Source organism: Volvox carteri (genome assembly GCF_000143455.1).
Source record: "Volvox carteri f. nagariensis unplaced genomic scaffold VOLCAscaffold_62, whole genome shotgun sequence".
Taxonomy (NCBI): Eukaryota; Viridiplantae; Chlorophyta; class Chlorophyceae; order Chlamydomonadales; family Volvocaceae; genus Volvox; species Volvox carteri.
In genome coordinates, this window is record NW_003307605.1 from 683,911 (window position 1) to 700,202 (window position 16,292).

Consider the following 16,292-nt stretch of genomic DNA (forward strand, 5'->3'; position numbering starts at 1 on the left):
ATCGTTGGCCATTTCGTAGGGCTGGCGACCCATCAAGTCAACCGCCTGAGGACACCAATGATGGGCAGTGGGGGAGGGAGTGCAGAAAGCATCATCACCGGGGGGGTGGAGGGACGAGCGAGTGAGTGAGGGGGTTGGAGGGACGGCGGTCCGTATGGTGTTGGCTAGAGAGTCCCCCCGGGCCTTCATCGTTACCCTCATCACCACCATCACCACCTTCCTCCCTCAATCAAGCTGGTGGTGTTGATACTAGTACTGGTCCTGCTAGTACTGGTCCTGCTACTGGTAGCACCGGCACTGGTAGTACTGGTACTGCTGTTGTTATTGGGGGGTGCTCCACTACAAGGCCCAGTCAGCAAAGCGTCCCGAAGTTGCAGAGGAGGAGGAGGAGGAGACCGAGAGGAGAAGAGGCGGACGCGGAGGCGGAGGGGAGGTGGGGGCCGAGCTGGGCGTATGACGGGGAGGTGACGGCGACAGCTCTTTGTAACTGCTTTGCTTTTTTCCAATACAACGTCCGTGGCCCCCCCGGCGTTTACGGACACACCCGCACTTGTGTGCGGCACTTATAACTTGTAACTTTTGAGTTCGGAAGGGTACGTCAGGAGAGCAAGAGGATGTGTGTGCGATGTGGTGTGCGTGTTTTTGAGACACATTTTGTCTCGCGACTAAGCAAATTATTCCCCTGTCCTCCCCCACCTGGGAAAGCCTTCTCTTCCTTCCACCCCCCTCCACCTGCCCGACCGCCCTTACCTCAGTATCCGCCCCCGCGTCCAACAGCAGCTGGCATGCGGCGAGGGCATTACGCTTGGCACTGGCGGCGAAGTGAAGCGGGGTAGAGCCCCTGCCGAGCGGGTGGGCGGGTGGGTGGGGGACGCACAAGGAAGTGTGAGCTACCGATGGAGGACATGGAGGGGATGGAGAGCGGGCGGTATGGAACCCAAATGAGAAGAGCAGCCCCCGAAATGCTGATGCTGTTTGGACCACAATTTTGATCAGCTTTCCTAGATCCATGAGAGACGGGCCCCACCTGCTGTTCGGGTTGTTGACATCAGCCCCAAGCTCCACCAACACCTTCATGGCCTCCAAGTTGCCCCACAAAGAGGCCACGTGCAGAGCCGTTTGCCCGAACTGTGATGGATACACGTGAATATGAGCGGCGCAACATGTGCACTATGCGGCCTGGCTAGGTGCGTTTTACATCATTTCGCACCTCATTCGCGGTGTCAACAGCCATGCCATCGGTGACAAGTCGACGCAGATCGTCCTCCTTGTTGTCCCGGGCACATCCAAGGATTGCAAGAAGCCCACTCATTCGTCGGGACAACCGCCGCTCGAAAAACGTCTAGAAGCAAACTGGCGTCACAGAGAAGCGTTTCTGATTTCGTCTGATTTGTGCTAATACTGCTAAGAGGATTGGAATGAAATTTACGAAACCAAACACGGTGAAACTATAGATGGTACAAGTACTGTTACCGAATTCTGTTGCAGTCTTTCAGGCCTGTTCCAGCTTAATATGCTTAAGAATTTCCCGGAGCTCAAACATGGATATATAATATATATAATATGGAACTACACATAATTTGAACCAAGATATTAAAGCATCCGGTGCACGGATTAGCGTTACTGGGACGTGGTTTGTGTCGTGCACGCGTCCTACCTACACCCAATCGTACAAAGTTCAACAATCAGTTCTAAATTGCAGTATCTGCCACTATTCGTTGCTAAAATACGCCACCTTCTTCACAAAAGGCACGTCGTCGTGGTGCTGTAGCAGTTTGAATACACGCTGGTCATTGCGAGTGGCGCAAGGGGAGGCCCGATGTTCCCTCACCATACCTCGTTTGCCTTACCTCACCATACCATCGCGGGTTATGATAGAATAATTATTTGAATGAAGTAAAATCTATGAATAGCTGCTGTGAGTGGTGCGGCCGGTCAATGGGCACGTGGGCGTGTGGAATATCGTTCCATACAATTGAGCCTAAGTCATCCCACCGAGTCACCTGCGCTTCCCCCTCACTTCCCGCGTTGCTTCCCCCCAAGTTTCGTGATAATGAAGAAGGAGACGGACTCATTGAGGGCAGTCTTAACACTGGATGCACGGGGTTGCACGGGATGCCGGGGAACACGAGCGAAAAGGACTTCGCGCTTTTGCGGGTGGTTGCGCGGCTAGGGCTCCGGCGTCCTTACGGAAGCCCTCCGCCACCGTACCTGATGAAGAACCCTCCAAGTGAAGTCAAGTCCCTAGGCTGCTTAACGAAAGGCGTGAACTGCGGATCTGTTGACCAGCTGGATGGCAAGATGACTTACATCCTGTTAATCTTAGCCAAATAAAGAATGTGCACGGCAACGCGCACATGTTTTGACAGGTCGTCGCAACGTATGAGCTTCCGAAGCAAGACAACTCTTCATTATCCAAATTATTATGATCATGAAGATAACAGTTTCCATGCAGCAGACGCCTGTGTGAGGTGATGTTGGTTCGCCGTTGTAATAGCTTGGCGCATCTCATTCCCAGCGAAAGTACTACGCGGCACATATATAATTTACTACCTTTTCCTTTTTTGACGACAACTGGGATGCCACGGGGCGCGAAGCGCACACGCAGCATTCCCCCCTCCACCGAGCCCGCCGGCTTAGCAGCACAGCAACCCCCCGCCACCGATTCTCCAACCGCCGCAGCTGGAGCCGCAGCATCCGCTTCTCCTTCCCCCGCCAATCCCCAAAGCGCATCGAATACAACCGACACTCCAGAACCCGTATCCGCGCCTACACCCACCACGCCCACACCCCTGAAAAAGAAGCCCAAGCCACTGCCCGCAGCCCCAAGCTTCCACCCCGACGTCCTCTCCCAGCTCCGCGCCAAGGCGCTCCGAATCCAACAACAACTTTCAGAACTGTACCCGTCTCCTCCAATCCCATTACACCATGGCAGCACGTTCCAGTTGCTGGTAGGGAAGCAGCAGCTGGGCGCACCGGGGTGCGGGTTGCCGCGGGATCGGAATCGCGGGACATGAGGGAGAGGGATCGGGGTTGAATATGTCTGCGGGTGAGAAGGGGGTCCTACTTGTCCAAATTTGATTTACGGAGTCTTGTAAGGGGTATGGCACGTGGTAGGCCCACGGTTTGGGGGTTCGGTGGGAGGCCCCCTCCCCCCTTGGGTTTGCGCCTCCAGTCAACACAGAGCGCATGGCGGTAATCTCTTAGCGCCAGCGCCAATCCAGCTACACCCGGGGTTTCTTAGCCAAAAAACGGCTCTCCAATAAACCACACACAGACAGCTAAAGCGCAACTGCACTACACCGGCCTTATGGCGAAACCCCGCACTTCCCTCCCGCGATTCCGGGCTAGGATTGCTGTCACTTCTCCTCTGTCCCAACCCCACGGTATGATGTTTTGAAACGACGGCCGTGGCGGCTGGGCGAAAACACATGTTATCCGGTTTTTGCACCGTTGTTGTACGGCGCTGACGCCGGCGTACGGCAGGTTGCGGTTGTGCTGTCGGCCCAAAGTACGGATGCCAAGGTGAACACGGTGACTCCGGAGCTGTTCGCCCGAGGGCCCGATGCGATGGCCATGGCTGCGCTGAAGGTACGGTCGTACGTGCCAGCTGCTGGCCCAACTTCCCATCGCTGCCTCCTGCCTCCTGATGGGGGCAGCGGGGTTGAAGGGGGAAGGATGCAGTGTCTGCCGGTGCCTTCCCAGGTCCGTACTCCGCCGTACAAGCTGCCGTATAAGCTTTCTTACCATGGGGGATTGCTGTTTTTCTTTGAACGTAGGTCTCCGAGATTGAGCGCATCATTCGGGTACTGGGTCTGGCCCCGACGAAGGCCAGGAACGTACAGCGCTTGAGTCAGGTGGTGTGGGGTTGGGGTTTGGGTGGTGTGGCGGGCTTCAGGAGAGGGGGCCCAGAACTTTGCGCTGACCGGCGGGCGGGAGGACAGGAGGGAGAGAAGAAGTCTATGTTATCTCTCCTCATACACAGATACACACATACACACGCTACGCCACGCCGCGCCACGCCTTGTTTCCGCCGCGGGTCGCCAATTGGACCTCCGCCTCTTCCCCCCTTCTCCACGTCAGATGCTCGTGGAGCTGTACGGCGGTCAAGTACCCGACAGCTTCTCGGCGCTGGAGGAGCTACCAGGGGTCGGCCACAAGACCGCGAGTGTGGTCATGTGCCAGGCATTTAGGTACGTCGTACATGTACATCTCATGTACTTACTCACTTTTATTTACTTTTTTATGATGGAACTGAGGCAAGCTGAACTGAATTGAAGTGCAATATCCATGTTGTTGGCTTCCTTAACCTCCCCCCGTCTTCATCTTCCCCCCTGCCCCCACCTCGGGTACACTCTTGCCCTGGCAGCGCCTTCACTCGTTCGTGGTTCGTCTTTTCCCCCTGCCCCTACCCCTACCCCCTCTCCCAGCCACCCGGCCTTCCCTGTCGACACGCACATTCACCGACTGGCTCAGCGATGGGGACTGTCCAACGGCAAGAGTGTCGAACAAACGGTGGGACGGCACGGGGATACTAGGGGAGAGCTTTAGGGAACTTGAAGGTGCGACTGGGGGGTTGTCTCATACCGCATGTCTCCAGGGGGATGAAGGGGGGAATCACGACCCATTGCGGTGGCGGTGATATTCGCTCCTCGGGGCCGTTTTGGGGAATGTAGGGCTTTGCTGGCTACCCGGCAGGTTCGGGCTGTGGCTGTTCGGGAACTGTAGGGGTTTCTGCGGGTGTCCATGTTGAGGGTGGCGGTGGTGTGCGGGGCGGTGGAAACAAGCGGGGCCCTCGGGGGTATCCTTGCACCGCAAGGGCGGAGGGGAGGGATAGGGATGGGGCGGGTAGGTCAGGTGAGAGGTGCAGGAAGGGTGGGGGGGTAGGTGGGATCGGACGAGGATGGTGCCTTGTAATGGGGGATGAAAGTTTGGTGTGCTGTGTTTGTACGAATGTGTAGAGAAATTGTATGGGTAAATGAAAATATTCATGGGTAGTTGACAATAACAGTATGGTAGGTAAATTACCGCCAAAAATAACGAAAATGGGCAAAGCATTTCAAATCCAAGCACCTACTCTTCTCACCCCTTTATCCCCGTGTCCTCAAGTCGGGTTTGCACAGTCATCACCCCATCATCATCACCCGCTCATCATTTCCCCCCTCGCAGGAGCAAGACCTGAAGACCTTGCTGCCTGAACACACCTGGTGCGTCCGTCACCCCATGCCGTCCGCATCATCGCCTCATTTCACCATCTATATAGCAATGTTAGCTCCGGGGTTTTGTTCCGAGGTACTACCGAAGGAGAGGTGTCTAGGACCACTTTACTTTTCGGTGTAGGTTGCCCTACAGAGGAAAGGAAAGTGGCCCGGACTTTGCCGCCAACCGTCGTTCATAGCCGTCAATAGCTTCGGCCAGGGGAACGGACTGACGCAGGGAACCTTCCGGTTCATAGGTGTTATGACTGGAGTCATAGCCTTTCCCTTTAACCAGATATTCCCGACGTGTTTTGCCGGTTTCACCCCCGGATTTTCAGTAGGGTGGAGACTGGGGTGCGGGAGGGGGTAGGGAAGGGAAGAAACCCTCAGACCGCAGCCGGGGGGAATGGAGCTGCAGATAGCAGGAGAGGGACTTGGGCGGAGAGGTACATACCCCTCGAGCGTTCAGGGATAGGGGCCCGGGAACGACAGCGACATGCTGTGTATAAGATGTGAACCGTAGCACGAAGAAGAGGCGCTCTAAGGCTCCTCTTCTACCACCTGTATGCGGTTGTTCATCCCTGGTTGCGGTGTCACTCGTGGCCATGACTCGTGTAGGCCGTGTTCCCCCAACCCTCTTTCGCCTCGTTACCTCGTTATCATGTTTTGTTCTGCCACAGGCGGGACTTGCACCTGCAGATGATTTACTTTGGCAGGGAGCACTGTCCGGCACAGAGGCACGACACACGAGCCTGCCCCATCTGCAGCTGGGCGGGGTCGACGGCGACGGCGACGGCGGCGGGGCCACAAGAGGAAGGGGGAGGAGGGGGGCCGGGCTCCAGGAAGAGGGCCGCTGGTGGACGTGGCCGCAGCGGCGCCGGCATTGGCAGGTGTGTTTTTGTCTACAGGGCTGTAGGGTAGATAGGAAGGTGATTGAACCGAGGGCTGATTTGCTGTTGTAGTTGATAGGAAAGCTTTGTGTGTACGTCCCTGTAGCCGTGTGGGTGTGTTGTGCTTTGTGTAAACGCGCAAATGTTCAAGTCGATGTGTGTGTGTGTGTGTGTGAGAGAGAGAGAGAGAGAGAGAGAGAAAGAAAGAGAGAGATGCATGCCTTCACGAGGCGAGGCACGTGCATACTTAGCAGGCCTGCATGCTGTACTGCGCGAGTCAGCCGCTTGACCCAATCCTTATCCTGACCGTGTAGAGCCGGCCGTGGCGGAGCGCGAAAGGGTGGCAGCGCGAACTTCAATTCAAGCCCGGAATCCGACTCGGACGAGGCGGCAGATTTGGCACGAGCAGGTCCGGAACCCGAGAGTGAGCGGACAATGCCGGAGCTGGCTGCACTGACCCGGAGCAGGGTACGTAGTACGCGGGCCAGGCGTGGAGCAGCCACGACGGCTGCTGCAGATGAGGCGGATGATGATGCCGCGGTGGGGGCGGATGTCGTGGTGGAAGCTGCTGCGGCTGCTGGGACCCGTGGGACAGCGGGTACTTATTTGATTGAGGAAGGTCTCTTTGACGCGTTTCGTGCCGGTGGCGGTGGTCATAGTAGCGCACGTGCGAAATCCGCAGATGAGTTGTTTAGGGGGCAAAGGGCTAATGACCGGGTATCGCGGGGACGGGGCCGGCGGAACTGAAGCGCAACTCGTTGCTGCTGAATGTGCGTGTTCGGTGGGAGTAGTGCGTTCCCTGCGGGATGCTCTATCATACGCCGCGACGTTATAAATGGTGATAATCCTCAGTACTATCGTTCACGAGGGGTCGTGGAATAAGGGATGATGTTCAGGCGAAAGAAATTCAGGCAGCGCTAACCGGTGACTGATTTGCTGTGTTCAGTCCCAGGGCTATTGCTTCGTTGGCATGTGCTGTATCAAGTTCGCCGATACGGTATGGGAAATGGGGTGTTGCGCTGTCAATGGCGGACAAAGCAGAACTTAACTGTCTAAGTGATATAGGACACCACATGCCTACGGCAAAATAGAACTAGTTCACTGGACAGATTACATGTATGCTGCACACGGGTATGCATGCATCGGTTGCGTCGAGGCTATCGGATTAACAAGAGGCACCACTGTGTCCTACCGACGAAATCCCCGACAATCGGATATACACAAGACCGAAAGGACAAGACCTGGGGCTAAGCACCCCCATCATTCGAAGCGCTTACAGGTCAAGCATACTGCGGTATGATCATTCGACTGACTGGTATCCTCAGCGCAAATAGGCAGGTTCGACATGCTTATCAGACAATACATCCCACATCCCATTGGCATATTCCGTCGACTGCTACTCTACGATACCTCGCCACCAGCAAAGCTATCCCTCGCACGCCTCACAGCCGTGTTGTTAAGCTCCCGTCATCGCCACGTAAGGCATAATCGGCCATTAATGAGATTCGTGAGGCTTAGCATCTGACGAAGCCCGCCCGTGCCAAGCATTTCCCTCACCCGCATTCCAGCATCACGCCGTGCACGTGCACGCGAAGTACACCTGTCCGAAAACTGCTGCACCTGCCGAAAACCCTTACGCGAAGAGAATCAAGAAGACGACCAGCAGCGAGAACAGGGCAATAGACTCCGTCAGGGCAAAGCCCAGCAGTGCGTAGCCCACCAGCTGCTTGGCGATGTTGGGGTTGCGTGCTGCGCCGTTAATGAGGGAGCCGAACATGACACCCAGGCCAGCACCCACACCCGCCAGAGCAATGGTCGCGCAACCAGCGCCAACCATCTTAGAGGCCGCCAGCACGCTCATGGCACGCTCCTGAACCAGGGAGTTCGGCAGAACTGCCTGCTTATGCAGCGACATGGGGCTCGCAGCAGCCTGGGCGCGGATCCCGCTTGCGATGGCGCTGGGTGTGACACCAAGAATGGGGCCCTGCAAAATAAACGAAGCAAGGCGTATTTATGGCAGATCATGTTAGATGAAGGCAACAACCAAGGCTCGGCACACCTGCGTGGCCATCATCACAGGTTTCTCAGAAACCTGCGAATCCGGACAGAAAAACAAGGTCAACATCATAAATACTAATGGTTGCCTTAAATCTTATCAAATCACGCGCGGAACGCAAGCCTACATAAGTGTCCCGATATTCCCCCATCACGCACCTGCGCCGCACCCTGGCTCGCAACCAGCATGCCTGCGATCAAGGCAAGAGACATTACGGTATGACGGATCAAAATGCAGGTTGCTGATGATGGCGAAAAGATAGCGCGAAACCTCGAACATACCCTGAGCAGAGGCGGCCTGCAGGCGCGCCAGCCCCGTGCTCAGCGAGCGGGCAGCCCCAAGGGACAGCTGAACGGCCTTCTGGGACGACATTTTTACCCTGCGAAACGATAGGAGACCGGCGCACGTGTTGAGAGTGTTCCGTTCCGGAGATGACTCGTATGAGTTCTTCTACACATAACTATTACAACACTCACGTTTCCACTGAGGACTGAACACAACGCTAAGCTCGGCTGCTCTGAAGCCGTGCAAGATGAATGCATTCTACATTTCTACATCCCAATCGTGGAGGCTCCAGGAGGGTGCCCGGAATGGGGCCTAAACGTAAACCGTCACCAATATTCTAAGTTAGTGCATTTTAGACTGCTTTGCAGAAGTTCTCTGTAGCTGTCGCTTACTGGCGTGCCAATTTTGGTTCTGATCAGCTACCTTGGGCCGGCGTAACGATGTCGCTGCAAACCGCCACTGCTAAGCTGTTCCTGCGTGGCTTCAATGGTCAGCTTGTGCGCGGCTTGTCGAGCCAGAGCATGGCGGCTGTCGGTAAGCGTGGGTCCCTCCTTCCGGTAGTCGGCCAATCACTCAGCAGGTTGCTTACGCGGCATTCCGGTTTTGTGCTTACAGGCGCCAGCGCTTCCGCCAGCTCGGACAAGGTGTGTATGCATTTGAGTTTCGCCGGGGTTTCTATGCCGCTTTCAGCGGTGATACACGGGCGGTCACAGTTTTGATGAGCACTTTCGCTGACAGCGTGACTTTGATTGAACATGTAGGTCACTTTTGTAGCCAAGCCGCAAGCTGTGATTCAGGTATGTGCGCAATCGCGTCTTTATCCCAGTTGCGGAGCCAAGTTCGAAAGATGTGTGGAAGGGCTAATACTACGATTCTAATTGCCGCGCAGGCGCCAATCATGGCCGCCAGTTCTAGCGCCATTGCAAGCGGGATCCGCGCCCAGGCTGCCGCGAGCCCCATGTCGCTGCACAAGCAGGCAGTTCTGCCGAACTCCCTGGTTCAGGAGCGTGCCATGAGCGTGCTGGCTGCCTCCAAGATGGTTGGTGCCGGCTGCGCGACCATTGCTCTGGCGGGTGTGGGTGCTGGCCTGGGTGTCATGTTCGGCTCGCTCATCAACGGCGCAGCGCGCAACCCAAACATCGCCAAGCAGCTGGTGGGCTACGCACTGCTGGGCTTCGCCCTGACGGAATCTATTGCCCTGTTCTCGCTTCTGGTTGTCTTCCTCATTCTCTTCGCGTAATGCACGATAGAACTTCTCTAACGCCAACGGCTCAGTTTGGCTACGTGTGACTGGATGTGGATTTCAGGGAGGACGTACATATAAATGGTAGTGTTAAAGCAAGTCACAGCGTCAATTATAGTAATTTTTTCAGGGTAGTTGCGGCGATGTGGTTTCAGTCCCAGGTGTGTGCCAGGGTGGACATAAGTGTGTCAATCCAATAAGCTTGATATTGGCTGACGTACCATGCTCTTGTGAGTGTAACAACACATCGAAAGTTGTCTCGAGCTACGATATCTTGTTATTTATCCTGTAATGATACTTGATTGCAATATAGAAGAACAAGTGTCGCTAAAACCTGTGACATGATGGCATCCCTCTTGGCACATCCGGCATTGTTCAACACTTCACCCTTGAAATAACAAGCGAACTGTGTAGCCTAGGCAGACTAGTAGTACAACTTGCACTGAAAGTTGTCCTGTATAACCGCAGATCATAGCTTAAACCAAGTTAAACCCTACACCCTGGTCGCAGTAAATACAAGACCACGGCGCAAGTAGCAAATCCTGCGGCGGCAGCAAGTATTTGTCTGTTCCTAGGTTGTCCGACGCCTTGAAGTATAATCTTCTTCGCTACCACCGCTTCAACTGTACGAAAAACTCCGTCATGGCTGCATTACTGACAGCTGAGACGCCACCTGCAGGGCAGGATCCCTATTCCTGCAACCCTTAATCCCGAAAACAGCCCTACACTACAGAGACGAAGTACACACTCCCAAACTATACATCTCTAGGATTAAACCGCCTGCCCCTAATACCGCGCCTGCCCTATACAGCGCTCATGATCAAATCCCTTACACATCTCTCGGCTCAGCTTGCTACCCAATATGCGGCGGGAACGCCGGTCCGCTTGGGAAAGGCCCAAACCCATGAAGCTCCTGTTGTGCGGGCGGCTGCGGCTCCACCAGTGGCTGCGTGGCGCCGTCTGAAGCATCCATACCGTCCATCCCGCCGCTGTGTTGCCGCCGAGAGGGGCTGACTCCGGAGGCGCCGCAATACCCGCCGACACCACGCATGGCCTTGCTTGTAAACCCGGAATGATCCGGCTGCAGCTCGCCAGCGGGAGGACCTGCAGGTCATGGGAGCTTTGGGCTTATTGTTGGACCTGCCAACTTGGGCAGGGGCGACCTTTCAAACGCACACAATCACACGCAAGTTGGCAACATTCCAACCGTCCAACCGTGACGGGGAATATCTGGGAGGAAATCTGTGTTGGGAAAGAACATGAACGCATCCTGCAAGATTCTCGCGACTTCAGCACCCTCTATGCCCCAGAGGTCCCCAGACTTGCAAGGCGGGACGTCTCCCCAAAGCCACATACGACATACCTGGCCCTACGACGGACAACTGCGGGGCCGGGAAGACGTGCGGTAGGTGCTCACCACCTTCAATGCTCTACAGGCAACCGAGCATACAAGCAGTAAGCAATTAATGCTACTGCCTGCGCTCGCCGATGTCGTCCAAGAATGCAACCCCGTGTAACCGGTTCCCCGTCCTTTGACCACGAACATCTATTTCACCATGAATTTCCTGCCTGTTTCCACTATGCTTATCAAGAACACACCTCATACTCCTGCTGCAAGAAATTGAGAAGAACTGCCTTGGACACCATTTCCGAGCCGGGGTTTTGGGCAAGCAAGAAGGTTACTACTCGCTCCTGCATAAAAAGGAAAAGAGGCTGTCAGGAGAAGGCCTGCTTTCCGGAGTGACGAATCCTTTCTACACGTGCTGCTGCAACGGTCACGAGCGACAATATGACGGCAGAAAAGATAGTGCAAACAACGCACCAGCGCCTGCCTGGACGCCTGGGCCGAGGCGCGCCTTTGCTGCTGAACGGCCTGTGAGTACAGCGTGCTGACGGCGTTGGCAGCTGAAACAAAACTTCCATAGATGCTTTTCTCAGCCTCGTGGTCCACTATAAGCTTACGCTTCTTCCCACAGCGGAGAGACATATTTTTATTTACAATTAAGGGTTCTCCCCTGCTGTAGCTCTGCACAAGCTAACCCTAAGCCTAAATAGTCCTTTTAAAATTCCAATTTACTTGAATCTGCATAGAGCAGGGTTGAACTGGTCTTCAGTACTGGTCGTACATGGGTCGAACCGTCAGCATGCGCAGCAGGAACTTCGGAACTACACAGTGGCAAATTGCAACTCGTTTCTTATTTCAAGTATTTTTATCCGTAATTCTTACACGCATCCAGGTGCTCGGCCACAGGTTTTCTTGCTCTTGACGCGTTGCTGACCTGTCACAACGATAGGGGTTCCTGGGCACAACTCAATTTCCCTGCCTAGTAATTACCGATTACGATGGAATCCCCCTTCAAACCAGATATCCTCAAGGGCAGGGTGAGGACGAAGTAGCGGGACATATGTGGTGCTCCAACCATCTCGCTGACCTAAGGACCCCACTCCAGGTCGCGCTGGTAACTGGTGGAAGCTCAGGAATTGGCCTGGAGATAGCGCGTCAGCTGGGTGAGCTCGTTTTGGTGCTGTCATCGCCGTCCTTAGCTGAGGACCCGGGGCATCGAAGGGCATCGTCACACACACCCGCACACCAACCTTAACAGCATGCTTTGCTCGTCCAGCTTCACTCCAGGAGCCGCATATGAGTCGTCACGTGCAATCCTGGCAGCCCTATCCATCGTACTGTTATACCCCTATCAGATCTGCACCCTCATTCCCTTCTTCCTCTTCGTCCAGCCACCAAAATAGCCACTGGGTCGCACCCCTCCCGCTCCTGGACCCACCATCACCACTGAAGCTACGACCACAACTCCAATGCGCGCGAGCAAGTCCTCCTCTTCCTTTTCCAACCCGAATGTTTTGGGCTCTCCCCTTCTTTCCCCCTGCTCTTGCTTCCCTCCTCCAACCGCTCCGAAACCCCCTTCCCACGCAGGTCTTCACGGCGCCCGTGTCGCCATCTCCGGTCGGCGCCAGGACGTGTTGGACTCGGCGGTGGCCGCACTGGCCGCGGAGGGCATCACCGCTTTAGGCCTGCAGGTACACAGCCGGGAGGGGATAAGGAGGGTAGGGGGCTACTCAGGGGACATCAAGAAGGGCCCAGACAAGTCAACACCCAATCCGATGCTTTACTGCCGTGAAATAAATTATGGCAGCAGGACATTTTTGCTAGAATTTAAGTCTCTCACAGATGGCCCAGTGTGGGGGTTCCCCCATTAGGGGAAGACTTCCGGGACTATTTGTAAACCTCCGACTACTCCAGGGCCGAAGCCCCTAAAAACTAGGACTAGGCTTAAATGTTACCGGATGATGACCAGCGCATTGAAGTCCCTGAAGCTATGCAATTTTGTTATATGAATATGTATGTACGTATGTATGTTTATGTATGCACGTACGTATGTATGTATGTATGTAAACCTGCTGAACCTGTGCACTGAACTTAAAACGGCCGTGTGTCGCCATTCTAACCCCCCTCTCGCCACCGTCCCCCTCCCCCCATAGGGCGACGTGCGCTCCGCTGCCTCGTGCGAGGGCTGGATTGCCTCCCTGGAGCAGCGCTGGGGCCCGGGGCTGGATGTGCTGGTCAACTGCGCGGCGGGGAACTTTTTGGCCACCGCAGAGGAGCTGTCGCCCAACGGCTTCAAGACGGGTGTGCGGTGGCGGGTTGGGAAAGGGGCTGGAGGCTCCGTTCTGTCGGTGTGAATGTGTGTGTTGAACCGCGAGACGGAAGTGCCGAGGAATTGTGTCACACACGAGAGCAAGTCGCTATAGGAGGAAGGATCCACGTGACTGGCCTGCCGTGCCACCCCGCCACGCTCCCCAACCCAGCCTCACACGCCCAACCCCCTCTTTCTCTACTTTTCCCCTTTTCTACTTCACAACACAACCGCTGCAACCACCGCAACCACCGCAAGTGATGGAGATTGACGCTCTGGGTACCTTCAACACGAGCAGGGCCGCCTTCCCCGCGCTGAAGGCCTCTCGCTGCCCCTCGGGGGCCGCAGTGGTGAACATCTCCGCCACCCTGCAGTACGGCGCCACCTGGTGGCAGGCGCACGCCTCCGCAGCCAAGTCGGCAGTGGACAGCCTCACTCGCAGCTTGGCGCTTGAGTGGGGCGAGTTTGGGGTGCGGGTGAATGGCATTGCGCCCGGACCCATCGAGGAGACGGCAGGTAAGTGGGCGAGCGGGTGGTGCTGTGCGGGTGGGTGAAGGTGTGGTTGGCAAGTTGGTTGATTAGACACGGTGGGAGGGAGGGAGGGAGGGAGAGGAAATCATGCCGGCTACCGGTGTTGGTGGGTGTAATCCTAGTAAACCCCCCACCTCCTCCTCGTCTTCCTCCTCCTCACCATCATCATCATCATCATCATCATCATCGCCACTATCACCATCACCATCGCCACCATAACAACCCGAATCCGCTAACTAATCCCCGCCATCCACAGGTATGGCCAAGTTGGCTCCCGGCGCTAAGGAGTTCGTACAGTCCACCATTCCGCTCCGGAACCAAATGGGTCGCAAGTGGGATATTGCCATGGCGGTGGTGTTCCTGGCGTCGCCTGCGGCCGCCTTTGTGTCGGGTGAGGAGTTGTCGGGATGAACGAGGAAAACGGGAAGGAAGGAAAACGAAGGCATCTAAGTGCAAGTACCGGTGCTGGTGCTGGCACGGTCGACTGCAGGGGTTCTGCAGGGGGCCAGCCTTCTCCTTCCTCCTCCTTCATCTGCATCTTGGCCAATTGATCCTTTACAGCTCCGTTGGGGGGATGCGGGCGCTGCTGTCGTGTGTTGGCTGCGCGGCTGCCTGTGGGACCCATCGCGGGGGGACTTACCGGGTAACCACTAATTATCCTCCCACCCCAGGAACACACACACATACATACATACATACATACATACATACATACATACATACATACATAGGCAGGCGGCTGGCAGAAGTTAAGGCCTGACTTCTGCTCCCAGTCGATCCAGTCGACCCGGGTTCAAATCCGCCTGCCAGCTCCTCGGGTGTTTGAGGAGTGATGAAATGGGAGGTGGCCCCCCATCATATGGACGGTGTAGGACGTGATTATATCAACTTGCGAGCTGACCAGGAACTAAGTTGATGCGCCGTTGATCCGCTAGATTTGGTTGGATGCTGGTGGTGAGTTGCCGAACCCAACGAATACATTCTGAAGTCGGATGGGGTGACGGATTAGGGTGCCCCTCTAGCAGGGGAGAGCAGGGACTGCCCCGGGAAAGGGGGCCGCTGGCGAAGTTAACCACCCTGTAACAACATACATACATACATACATACATACATACATACATACATACATACATACATACATACATACATACATACATACATACATACATACATACATACATACATACATACATACATACATACATACATACATACACATGCGTACACATGCGTACACATGCATACATCCATACCCTCTTCCCCCTGCCCCAGGTGATGTGCTGGTGGTTGACGGAGCAGCCTGGATGTGGCGGCCTCAGTTGGTGGAGCGGCGGGCGGTGTCCAGGGCGTCCAGGGGGGTGGAGGGGAGGAGCAGGGCGGTGGGGCTGGCAACGGAGGAGAAGGCCGGAGGGGGAGCTGGGGCTGGGGGCCCGGTCAGCAAACTGTGAGAGGGGGGGAAAGGTGACTGTGGGGGGTAAGGGGCACTGAGAAGGGCACTGAGAACCTTCGGGTGAGGCGCGGATGCGCACCCGAACGCGTGGGTACGAATCAGAGTCGAAGGCACCAGGTGGGTTTTCTCCTTGTGCGACCTGACCCCGGGAGCGCCGGGAGCTCAATGGTTGTGTATGACTGGGGTGAGGGTGTGAAGGTCGGAATCGCGGGTTGGGGGAAGGTGTCGGGGGTGGGCTAGCAGAGGTGTGTGTGTGTATGTATGTGTGTGGAGGGCGGGAGGCGGTGACTGCGGAGGAAATACCTGGCTTTAGCGGTGTAACTTGTAGTACTCACGCAACTAAGGATTGCATTTTTGTGTGATTGTATCTTGTTGATGCCGTACTCTTTCTTATATGTCTTCATCTATAGTTTTGTTTGTTGTTCGTGGCTATAATGGTGTACATTCGCGTCCACGCTGGTAGCTCATGTTTGTTAGCTTGTTTGTTTGGTGCCTGGACGTCTTCGCAGCGAACGACTTGTATGCAGGTAAAACGAAAAAATGTCAGCAGCAGGCAACCCCCGGTCGGCGGTCGACACAGAAACGGAAGGGGGATGCGGGCAGCGGCAGCCGGCATTTTAAAAACTCTGCGGACTTGCCTAACGTTTTCATTATTCTCTTTGACCATCATTGGGCTCTGTCGCTACAAACTGCTGCTAGGGATGTCCCTGATTAAGCTAATGCTAATGCTGCCGTTGGATCTTTTGGTGTATTTATGAGCCGAAGGTGTGTGTGTATGTTTGCGCGTACGGAATGTGTACGGACAAACAGATTTCCTCGTACGCCCACTACTCGAGTGTGTGATTTAGACCTTGGGAGGCTATATGGGTGTGCCGCTGCTTTCGGCGCCACGGCTGCTGACGACAGGATTTAATATATAAAGTGTTGCACGACGTGTGTTGGAGCCCTGCCTTGCAAAGCCAAGTGCAGCACAGCACAAGACGTGC

The 16,292-nt window shown here is 55.5% G+C and overlaps 5 protein-coding genes across 5 annotated transcripts; 3 read left to right on the forward strand and 2 right to left on the reverse strand.

The window, feature by feature from the left end:
• Positions 1–2,858: 2,858 nt before the first annotated feature.
• VOLCADRAFT_33476 (uncharacterized protein) lies at positions 2,859–5,963 on the forward strand (the record flags this gene model as incomplete). The annotated part of the gene is made up of 7 exons (XM_002956529.1): positions 2,859–2,951; positions 3,487–3,591; positions 3,780–3,857; positions 4,084–4,193; positions 4,431–4,515; positions 5,170–5,207; positions 5,879–5,963. Coding segments are annotated over 7 exons (594 nt in total), but the record flags the coding sequence as incomplete, so codon positions are not given.
• Positions 5,964–7,115: 1,152 nt separating this feature from the next.
• On the reverse strand, positions 7,116–8,665 carry atpmc1 (F1F0 ATP synthase, subunit C, mitochondrial). The gene is made up of 5 exons (XM_002956568.1): positions 8,621–8,665; positions 8,426–8,523; positions 8,304–8,334; positions 8,148–8,181; positions 7,116–8,072 (listed from the first exon to the last, which is right to left on the reverse strand). The coding sequence occupies exons 2-5, from the start codon at positions 8,514–8,516 to the stop codon at positions 7,722–7,724; spliced, it is 507 nt and encodes a 168-aa protein (XP_002956614.1). The 5' UTR covers positions 8,517–8,523; positions 8,621–8,665; the 3' UTR covers positions 7,116–7,721.
• A 115-nt stretch (positions 8,666–8,780) lies between these two features.
• VOLCADRAFT_83693 (uncharacterized protein) lies at positions 8,781–9,981 on the forward strand. The gene is made up of 4 exons (XM_002956530.1): positions 8,781–8,963; positions 9,045–9,073; positions 9,191–9,226; positions 9,319–9,981. The coding sequence occupies exons 1-4, from the start codon at positions 8,870–8,872 to the stop codon at positions 9,667–9,669; spliced, it is 510 nt and encodes a 169-aa protein (XP_002956576.1). The 5' UTR covers positions 8,781–8,869; the 3' UTR covers positions 9,670–9,981.
• Positions 9,982–10,525: 544 nt separating this feature from the next.
• VOLCADRAFT_119446 (uncharacterized protein) lies at positions 10,526–11,659 on the reverse strand (the record flags this gene model as incomplete). Its single annotated transcript, XM_002956569.1, has 4 exons — positions 10,526–10,776; positions 11,036–11,102; positions 11,272–11,364; positions 11,495–11,659. The coding sequence occupies 4 exons, from the start codon at positions 11,657–11,659 to the stop codon at positions 10,526–10,528; spliced, it is 576 nt and encodes a 191-aa protein (XP_002956615.1).
• A 356-nt stretch (positions 11,660–12,015) lies between these two features.
• Positions 12,016–15,304, forward strand: VOLCADRAFT_67136 (uncharacterized protein; the record flags this gene model as incomplete). Its single annotated transcript, XM_002956531.1, has 7 exons — positions 12,016–12,054; positions 12,123–12,180; positions 12,605–12,708; positions 13,171–13,318; positions 13,584–13,841; positions 14,113–14,247; positions 15,129–15,304. The coding sequence occupies 7 exons, from the start codon at positions 12,016–12,018 to the stop codon at positions 15,302–15,304; spliced, it is 918 nt and encodes a 305-aa protein (XP_002956577.1).
• Positions 15,305–16,292: the final 988 nt, after the last annotated feature.